General features: G+C 43.5%; 1 protein-coding gene across 1 annotated transcript in view; it reads right to left on the reverse strand.

Annotated features, from left to right (window-relative positions):
- tmtc1 (transmembrane O-mannosyltransferase targeting cadherins 1) overlaps window positions 1–10,654 on the reverse strand; it is a 42,825-nt gene that overhangs the window by 17,590 nt on the left and 14,581 nt on the right. Inside the window, exon 8 of the mRNA XM_042225509.1 lies at window positions 2,094–2,216. Within this exon, the coding sequence (XP_042081443.1) occupies window positions 2,094–2,216 (123 nt within the window). The remainder of the gene's footprint in view (window positions 1–2,093; window positions 2,217–10,654) is intronic.

The following is a 10,654-nucleotide window of genomic DNA, read 5'->3' on the forward strand; positions in this document are numbered from 1 at the left end:
ATCTCTCAAACATTTAAACAACGGCGAGTCTGCAGCTGAGGGAATACAAACTCAAACTGTCCGAACAGGTTTGTTAATTTTGTGATTTATTAAATGTATAACTGTTATTCTAATCTGCTGCTGAGTCTCTTACGCTGATGAAAATGCAGAAAACACAGATCACACCTGTTCAACCAATCACTTTGATCTGCGACAAACTGACGGTTCATCTGTTATAGTGTTGCGTTAGACTGCTATATTTTTGTGTTCTTTATGCTGTAGATTTTCACATCTCTTGAATAGTTGGCAGTAATAAGGATGATTTCCTGTAAAATCATATTGATATGAGCCGTGACATATTCGTAGATGACAGTTAGATAGTCAGCTGGGAAACTCTGTTAACTCATGGAGCTGAGGATATCGTGGATATGCTGACCTCGCTCCGTGGTGTACAGGGCCATTTACCCCCAGGATTAATATTCACAATAAAAATATTAGCCGAACATCATGAAGTCTGTATGTGTTTCATAGTGTCGAACAACCTTTGTACAGTTAAAGCCAGCAGTTACTACATGACAGAAACACCAACGTTATCTCTTTTATGCGTTTATACACAGGTAACGCTGATTACTGAACAAAAACCCAAAGATCAGCTGTTAATTGAATTTATTTGCTCTCTCTTCTCCTTAAACATGTTTTTAATGTTAGTTATAATTCAGAATTGGCAACTGAAACACGTAGGACACATAAGAACATCAGGAAATAAAACTCCGATAAATATAACCTCAGTAAAAAAAGTCAGTGTCAGCGGGGGTTATTACAGCTGTGTACCAGGCCTGCGCTTTGCCAGTGGCAATAACAGCTCGATTGCTTGCGAGGCGAGCGGGTCTATCCCACGCTTTGCCGTCAGACTGGGCAGACATCTCCGAAATCATCGAAGCACTTTTGCAAAGAGGCTGTATCTTGACAAACCGACCAGACACATGAAGATTAAACCACTACATTCTCGGCTAAAAAAATATTAAAACGGTATTTGGTGACACACAAACAGGGTTTTTCAAAGTTCAGTTCTGTTAGCTTCCACATGCCGGTTGTTGTGTGCTAGAAACAATGGCCACCAGGCCAAAGCAATGGTTTTGACTCGATCAGCGTTAACCCCGCCCCCTGAGTTTGATGGGTGAGGCTGACAGATAAAATTATTTCATGGTGAGACCTGAAGGAGTCAACTGTGCCAAAATGAATTAATTAAATACACCATTAAATAATTATTTAAATGTGGCAATAATTAATTAAAATGTGAAATAAATAATTAATTAAATGTGTCAATATAATTAATTTAATGTGTAATTAAGTAATTAAATTAATTATTTCCAATTTTTATTAATTATTGCCACATTTAATTAATTATTTAATGGTGTATTTAATTAATTCATTATGGCAGTCCTAGCGTTCCATGGGTCCACACTCAAGATGATGTTACAGGCCTTGAACTCAAGCATGTGAGAGGTCATTTAGCCATTTGAATCAGCTGTGTTGGACCAAGGACACATCTAAAACCTGCAGGACACCGGCCCTCAATTCGCCACCCCTGCTGTAGTGGGAGGAAAAACACTCTACAAGACAACTTGATTTTGCTTTGATTTGTGAGTCTAAAAAACAGTTTTGCTGATCAAATTTAGTGATTTGTTGTAAATATCTTGAGAAGATTAGCCCAGACCAGAAAAATACTTTGTTTAAAAGTAAAAGTAAAAGTGACTGAGTTAGCATTAAGCACAGTTGCAGACCATGTAATTTTGTACCTGGCATCGTTTCTTACATTCAGGGTTCATACATTTTCGGGGTCAAATTCAAGCACTTTTAAGCACCACATCTTGAATTCAAGCACTTTTCAAAACCTTGAAAAGACAACATTAAAATTCAAGCATTTTCAAGGATTTCAAACACCCATACGAACCCTGTACATTACTGTTTGCATCACAGAATCAAACAAAGACAGAGAGTCATCATTAGCAGCTACAGAAAATCCATGTTGCTTACAGGAAGAAAAAGAGAGAAAAATATGAGAGGGGAAAGATGATAAGTCTGTGTGTGACAGAGAGTGCAGATTGTAGTACCTCAAAGGCTCGGTCCAGCTGGTTCATCTCTCTGAGCTGGTTCCCTTTGGAAAAATATAGCTCTGCTCTCACTGTCAGGTCACTGGGATTCTGCTGCAGGGCCTTGTCCAAAGCCTCCAGAGCCTGGAACACACACACACACACACACACACACACACACACACACACACACATATAAATTGCAGGTGAACAGACCTGTCGAACTCTACATGCTAGTCTGACTGTATGTGTGTGTAGGCTCTCAGTCAAATGTGGTAGTCTAAGGAGCTTGGAAAGAAAAACATCTGGACATCTTCAAGTTTCTTGAAGATGTTTGATGCAAGATGTTAGTGGGGATTAAAGTGCTCGGAAGGGGATCTCAAAACTGCATTGTAGGAGGCACTTGGTGTTGTAAGCCACCACCTCTGTTCAAACATAGTCAATCACACTCCTTTTTTAAACCATGTGAACATTGGCATCCTTGAAAGAGTGACCGTTATCCTTTAAATGCAGACGTAGAGGTCTGAGCACTGCTCGCTGCATTACACAGCATACTCTGTTTCTGTTTGGGCTTGCTTTATGTGTGTGTTCCCTTTCTTTCCCTTCTGGCTTAGAGGGAACATTTTCTTCCCGGTGTTGTAGGGTCCTGATTACTCCAAGTTTGTGTTCTAGAGGATGGTGGGAGTCAAAGAGGAGATACTGGTCTGTGTGTGTTGGCTTCAGGTAAATGTCAATGTTGAGGTTTCCATGAACAGTGAAGGCATCAAAGTTTTTAAGAAAGTGCTATTATTATTTTGCTTGTAAATTAACAACTTCACCTGCAGTTTCTCAGTTCTTCTTTCTTGCTTGGTAAGAGAAATCTAGTCTTATCTAAGCTTGAACAAGTGCATTAGTATCAGGTTCAATGTCTGAGGTGAAAACGTTAAGTATAATCACAACAGCAAATGCAGGATCCGACTCCCATTCTGCCCATTCTGCATCTGAGAACTTCTCCCTCTCAGATCTGGACAACCATCAGTTGTAACAGCTGCCAGTTTGTCCCATTTCAGTCCAAGTCTATTCAGGCCTATCCGGTCACTTCCTTTAACTACTTACTTTCTGTCACAGTGCCTTTCATTGATTGCATTGCTGCTAGCTCTCCTGTAATCACAAACTTTATCATTATCCTACTTACAAAAACTAATCAGCGGGCTGTGACATCATAGCTCTAGTCCAGAGCCAGGGAGAAAATGTCAAAATTGCTTGTTTATTAACTGAAGCTCCAGATCCATCCGTCCATTCAGGGCCAGATGGTGAATTTGAAAACATTCTCAAATGCTTCTTTTTTGTTTTTGCTTTGTTTTTTTAAATCAGTGTATATTAACATGGCAGAGTCTACCAACGACTCTTTGATAAACTCTCTATGAGAGAAAATGTTACTGTTATGGTAAATGGTAAATGGCCTGTATTTGTAAAGCGCTTTACACGTTCAGTCATCCACCCATTCACGCACACATCCAAACACTGGTGATGGCAGCTACATTGTAGCCACAGCCACCCTGGGGCGCACTGACAGAGGCGAGGCTGCCGGACACTGGCGCCACCGGGCCCTCTGACCACCACCAGTAGGCAACAGGTGAAGTGTCTTGCCCAAGGACACAACGACCGAGACTGTCGGAGCCGGGGCTCGAACCGGCAACCTTCCGATTACAAATGGTAAATGACGAACTGCCAACTCTTGAGCCACGATCGCCTGTTATTTTGGGGCAGATTTTTGTAAGAAATGACAACTGAATCCTAATTTCCCATTGGCCTCATGGGATGGTCAGGGATATGAGGATGATTTAGAATGCATAACAGCGTCTTACCCATATGTTAGGAGGTTTTTCTCCTACACATACACATCTACATACATATAAACTTACGTTCAGTCTTGTACTGTATATAAATAAGATTCTCTACCACCTTGGTTTGTGCAAGGCATACATTCATGTATCATCATTCAACACACGAATCATTACACTCCAGACTTGACTGATTGGTAAGATGTGCCGAAGGAGTGGCTGTTGCTGGGCTGTCTGCCAGACTGGAGGAGTCTTCCCAGCACCTCCAGTCTACATGTAGGGATGGGTACCGGTAAATGGTAGTAACCAGACCGAAAAGCAGCGCACATTTCGGTGCTTTATTTCGGTGGTTCTTTTTTTTTCCCCCCTGAGATGTCATACACTTTGGATTCTAGCCAATCATTTTACGTTTCTGAGGATAGTAGGTGGGCCCAGGTACATACGTTCTTTTAGAGCAGAGCTACAGATTAAAAATGCCCAAGGCGAAGTGGTCAAAAGTCTGGCTGTACTTCACAGCAAAAGATGCAAACTCAGCAGCCTGCAACAAGTGCTTTAAGCTGATACTGTGATACTGTCAAAGGAGGTAACACCTCGAATCTGATGACACGCCTGGCGACGCATAGCGTTTTTTTAAAAGCCGAGAAATGTGTTGTGTTTGATAGCTTGCTGTGAGACCTCACACCGAGCACATCTACTGCGGGTGTGGTGCCTGTTATCGGACCCGGAGTTAGCACCGGCACAGTTTCAAAAGTATCGGTTTGGCACCGGTATCGGATAAAACCTAAACAATACCTAACCCTATCTACATGTCAAAGAATTCTTAGGCAAGATACCAATGCATCCTTGCAGGAGTCCACTCTGCAGGTGGGGGAGAGACATAGGAAAGGTGGAGAATAAACTTAACCTGGGTGTCTGTTGTCTTGTGTAGTATGGGAGACGATTGAATGTTGGGGTGGGTACAGTTTCCTCTGCGGTGGGGTAGGGTGGGCTGCCCCGGGTCCTGTGGGGCTTGGCAGTGCTACCGTAGGCCCCGGTCTGGATGGACCTGGGCTCCCTTGCCTTGGTGGGTACCAGAGGACGGGGGTGCCTACTGGGGTCAGCGGGGGAGCTGGCCCTAGGGAGGGGCATCCTCCCCTCCCTCCTTTTCCTCCCCATCCCCGGCTACCTCCCTCTTCCCGCTCCACCACACTCACCCACACAGGTAGGGCCTTGGGGTGCGGGTGTGTCACCAGGGTGCAGGGGAGACATTCCCCCCCTCTGTCCCCTTCTGGCCACCTGTGCCTCAATTTTATCTCACAACTTAGACATCCACATTACTTACACTCTCATAACACACACATATATATAGGGCCTTGAGGGTGGGCACGTTAACGGCGTCCAGTGGACGGTCTGTGTACTCAAACCTACCTCTGGCGCTGGTGCCCACCTCTCAATTTTAAATCCATGTAGACATTGAGGGTTCTCGGGAGGGGCCGTGCTAACACCTGCTGCTCTCTGGCAGCAGCACCATGCTCTCCCTTGTTTTAAATGCACTTTAGACAAACACGCAGCAACACTACACATGAGCGGGAGGAGGGATGTATGGGGTCTTCACACACCCCCGTTCTCTGCTAGCCATCGGGGCGGGGGGGCTGGGAGGAGATGTTGGCTGTCCGATTGGCCTCCCTGCTGCTGCGGAGCCTGGGACGGTCTGCTTGCCTCCACCCCGGGGGGAAGGGTAACATCTCTTGGGTCTGGGTTCTGTTTCCCCCTCTGGGGGCGAGGGTACCTGGACCCGGGGTATAGAGTATGTTTGGGGAGTGTGATTGTGTGTACATGTCCATTTATGTCAATCCTTACGTTGGGTGAGTGCTGAGTGTTTGTATATGTGTGCATGAGGGTGGGAATGCATGTTTGTGTCTGTGTGTGCCTGTTTGTCTGTGTCTATATGTCAGGTCGGGTCTTAGACTCCACCTCTCTGGGAACTCCCAGGCCCTCCAAGGCCTATCTCCCCTCACCACACTCCCTGCCGGTGACTGATGCCCTCAGGGGTCGGTGCATTGGTGGTTCTTGGTGTCCGGGGCTGGGCACTCAGGTATGTACCGGCTCACTCCCGGTGGCTACCTGGCGGGGCCTGGCGCCTGTTGCTCGGTCAGGCCTCCTCCGGGGTGCGGGGGGCCCTCGGGCCTCCGGCCTCTGGGCCTGCGGCTCGGTTCACTCTGGCACAGCTGGCTGCCGGCAGAGCCGGCGGGCACGCCGGTGCAGCCCCCTCTAGCTTCTGCTCGGTGGCTACTGGGTGACGCCTCGTCTGGGGATCCTCAGCCCTTCCCATGAGGGTGGCACGGATGCCCCTCCGGTGGTCCTCCTTGGGCTCTCGCACTCTGGGGCCTCTGGATGTCTGGGGCCTGGATCTCCTCCATGCCTGCTTCATGCCCTGGGGGACGGGGCTATGGCTTTCTACATCCTCTTGCAGACCATTACATGTGGAAACCATTTGAATAGCGCGTGATCCACACAGGTGTGCACACGGGTGTTCACTGTTCGTATAGACTTAAATTACACCTTTCTTGGCTGCTACTTCAAAGCACATTGTGCGCTGTCTGTCCTGCGTGCTGCACAACAACATTGAATATTTAGTATTTACTGCTGTTTACACTTAGCTAGATTAATGCGATGGTGTTGTGTTTAGTATGTTGCTTTGGTTTTTTTTGCTTGTTTTCTATTCTTCTTCTCTCAACAGGTGATCCAGGAGATTTTTTTTCCCCCCCCTTTCTCACTGTCCCTCTCCCCTTCTGTTTTTCTTTTCCTTCCTCTTTCTTTCTCCCTTTCCTATCCCTCACTCATGTCTGTCCCGTCTGTAACAACTGAAAATAAAATAAAATAAATAATAAAAACAAAGGTCGATCAAATGGACCAATACGGCAATGCCACGATGATCCATTTGGCAAAATAAATCCATTGGGTATCCTTGTTGGTCTTCAGACAACAATTCTGACGGCTAAAGAACCAAATGGGACAGGCAAAAAAAAAAAAAAGATACCAATGCATCGGAGTGTCAGTGGATACAAGTGTCCCGATGACACTTGTATGAATATTTTTGAGAGTGATTGCAGCTTGTACTAAAAAGTGCTTTGAGTGCTCAGTTGGAGTAGAAAGGCGCCATATAACTACCAGTCCATTTACCATCTCTTCTGTCAAACTGGGTCATAAACACTGACAGCCGTACACGCTGCTGGTGCTAACACAACAGATTCAGAAAGATCATTAGCAGTTGCTCTTATGTAAAGCAGACGCGATACCTACCTCTGTGTAGTTGCCACGCTTGCTGTAGATTGCAGACAGGAGGCGGTAACATTCTATGCAGTTGCCTTTTCTGGATATGACATCGAGCATCATCTTCTCTGCCTCTTTGGTACGACCAGCCATTGCTAAAACCTGAGCCTGAAACATACATAGAGAGTTTTTGTGTGAAACAAGTTATGGTTAGCACGTGGTCTCCTTTCCAACTAACGCACAAGAAACTAAATGCTATTCTTAGTAAGTCTAAGTATGTATGCCTACTCACGAGAGCCAGCCAGATGTCGGTGCTCTCCGGTTGCAGGGCCACAGCTTCTCTGTACACCTGCAAAGCCTCCTCGTAGCGACCTGTGTTGTAGTATAATGCTCCAAGTGGTGTCAGAATGTCCACCTTCCTTGTCACCTGCAGTGCCCTTCATACAAAGGTCAAAGGTCATGGTTTTCAATGGAGGGGATTAGAGACTCAATGGTAGACAGACTGGCATCTGAAAACAACTGTATTAAACCTCATTTACCCATTCACACATAATTCAAGAAAGCACTTTATTCTATGCATTTTAACCTTTTTTATTATGCAAAAACTAATGGTTGGATGGATATCAGGGTTTCTGTGCAGGGGACTCGGACCTGTACATGACCCACTATATATACAAACTTGTTGTAAACCCTGGAGTACTTCATCTGAATGTCACAACTTTAAAGGGTCCCAGAAAGACACCAGCTTTTTGATCCCCATAAGAAGATTATTCTCTTAACCCATCCTAAATATTAGGACCAGTGGGAACCTCCAGTGTTTAATTCCAGTTATAGGTCTATGCCTCGGTTAAGTACTCAAAGTTCCTCAAAGAAATCCTTGCTAGAGCTGGGCGATAGAACGATAACGATATGTATCGCGATATAACTTTTACTCGATAGAGAAATTAAGCTATCGCGATAGACCTCGCCGCTCTTGTCCTCTTAAAAAAAAAAAAAAAAAAAAAAAAAAAAAAAGGTCAGCCAATCCAAATTAAGTAGCGCAGAGCCGAACCAATCACAGCCGCAGCGTCACGTCGCGTGACTTGTTACACAGCACATGCCAAGCCGCACGTGTGTTTGTTTGGGAAGCAGCCAGCGGGTAATGGAGCCAGCGGTAATGGAGGAAATGAGTGTGCCGACTAGAAAAATCAACCGAGCGTGACCGAAGAGAAAACAGATGATGGTTCCAAGCCGGAGAGATTGTCGAACGGAAGAGCCATAGAAGTTCCGTAGTGTGAAGGTATTTCGGCTATTTCAAGTCTGACAAAAAACAGAGTAGCGTGCACTGTAAATGTGCCGAAAGCAAGTCTGGAAATACAATAAACTGGTGCATGCGTCACACTGTGCGCCACGTTATTGTTTCGGTGAAATGAATTTCTACAATACTGTTACTGTTAATTCTACTCTCTGCAGTGTTTAAATGCTTACATATACACACAGTTACTGTCGTCCACACATACGACTCTGGTTCTGCTTCTATGCCCCAGCTTTGTTTACTTTTTCCCACCGAGGCTTCTAGACTTCTGATTGGCCAACATTTCTGCACGGTTAGGAATCTAGCGCCACCTGCTGCTTTGGCATGTTCATAGCAGCGTTTTCCTTCATTTCTGCCTTTATGTGTGGACGGGATTATTTTTTAAAACGAAAACGGAAAATCTCCGTTTTCAAAAATACCCGTGTACGTGTGGACGTAGCCTCAGTCTCTGACTGGAAGCGCTAATTCGTCATTCGGCTTTTGTCAGACTAAAGTAACTGTTAAAACTGTTTGAAAAGCTCAGCTATACAACAAGGAGAGATTGAGAATTTCCTTTTAGTTCTCAGTTTATTTGATATTGACAAAAGTTAGTCAGTTTTGTCTGTTCTTCTGTAAAACAAACTAAGATTTATTTTTAGAATTAATATTTTGTTTCTAAGTGGAATTGACAATTTAGTCTGTTTCGTTTGTTCTATTTTGAAACTTAAACGCTTTAGCGGCTGCCTTTTGTGTAGTTTGCAATATTTGCCTTTATTTATCTGAAAAAGTCTCATGTTCCTTAAGTACATCTACCCTGTTGAACTTATTATGGGAAATAAATATTTAAATAAAAACAAGCTGCTGATTATTTCACATTTTACTTGTGAGCAACGGCACATTTAAATCTTACAAATATAGTTATTTGGCTTATATCGTGATAATATCGTTATCGCCTGAAATGAAAAAAACATATCGTGATATGAAAAAATCTCATATCGCCCAGCTCTAATCCTTGCATGAAGCAAAATTCAATTCAATTTCAATTTTATTCATACAATGACAAAACACAACAACAGCAGGTGCCTCAAAGCAAAGTGATAACAACTGAGCAATCGTGCTTAAAAGTGTTTTAGTAATTTGATTGCCAATATCAATTTAATTTCTGGGTTCAGACTAGGACTGGGCGATATATCGAGTTTTTAAATATATCGATATGAGATGTGAGATGTGACAATATAGTTTATATCGATATAGTCTATGTTACGTTATAATTATACTTGTGGAGCTGCAAGTTTGCCTCTCTTTCGTCCATTTTTATTTTTAGCACCTGGCGACTCTTTTCGGCTTCTCATCCGTAAATACTCTGCATCTTTCACGTGATTCAGTTTATTTTAAAAAGTCTCAACAGGATCTTCAGCTTTATTGTGAAAGGTTAATAGAAAACAAACAAGCGACGCGGAGCCATGCCATTGTTTTACGTGTGTTGCTAACGAAACATAAAAACAGGCGCTTGTCCCGTCCGTAGTGTGGTTATATTATATAAGAGAAAGAGAACTTTAACAAATTAATATAGCCACTACAGTGACCATCAAATGAAAAAATATTCCGTAAACAGTTTATTTTGCGACACCACAAAACAAACGATCAGCTAAAATGAAACGAAGACGTTTTTATATCGTCATCCGATATATATTCGTTATATCGAAGCTGCCCTATGGTCAGGTCTATTAGTTTACATTTTGACTGCACAATTGTGAGCTTTTTGTTATGCACAAAAACAACATTGTTTTCATTTTATTTATGGAGCATTATTATTTAATAAATGCTGATAATTTATTTCTGAGTAATTTTTTCATGTACATCTGCCTGTATGTTAATAAAAGTGCCTGTGTGAGATCTGGGACACAGCTTTGACTAAGAACTCTCTTTTTGTTCTTACTTTATGGCTTTAAAAAAATATAGAGATATATATCACCATCCGGCTAAAGAATATCGAGATATGAATTTTGGGCCATATTGCCCAGTCCTAGTTCAGACCACAAGAACAACCCGCAGAAAGAGGAGTCTCTCTCTGTCTGTGCTTCACTCCATGCTATGTCTCTCTCTGCTGTCTGGTATTCCAGCACGCAGTGTAACTAAACTGATTTCTTTTGACACATATCTTTTCCCAGAACAAGTGTATGAACAGAGAGACGCATAAAAAGGCTCAGCAGGATCGCCCTGAAGTGCACTCA

This window comes from Haplochromis burtoni, unplaced genomic scaffold, assembly GCF_018398535.1.
Source record: "Haplochromis burtoni strain Fernald_Lab_line unplaced genomic scaffold, NCSU_Asbu1 Contig_173, whole genome shotgun sequence".
NCBI classification, from domain to species: Eukaryota; Metazoa; Chordata; class Actinopteri; order Cichliformes; family Cichlidae; genus Haplochromis; species Haplochromis burtoni.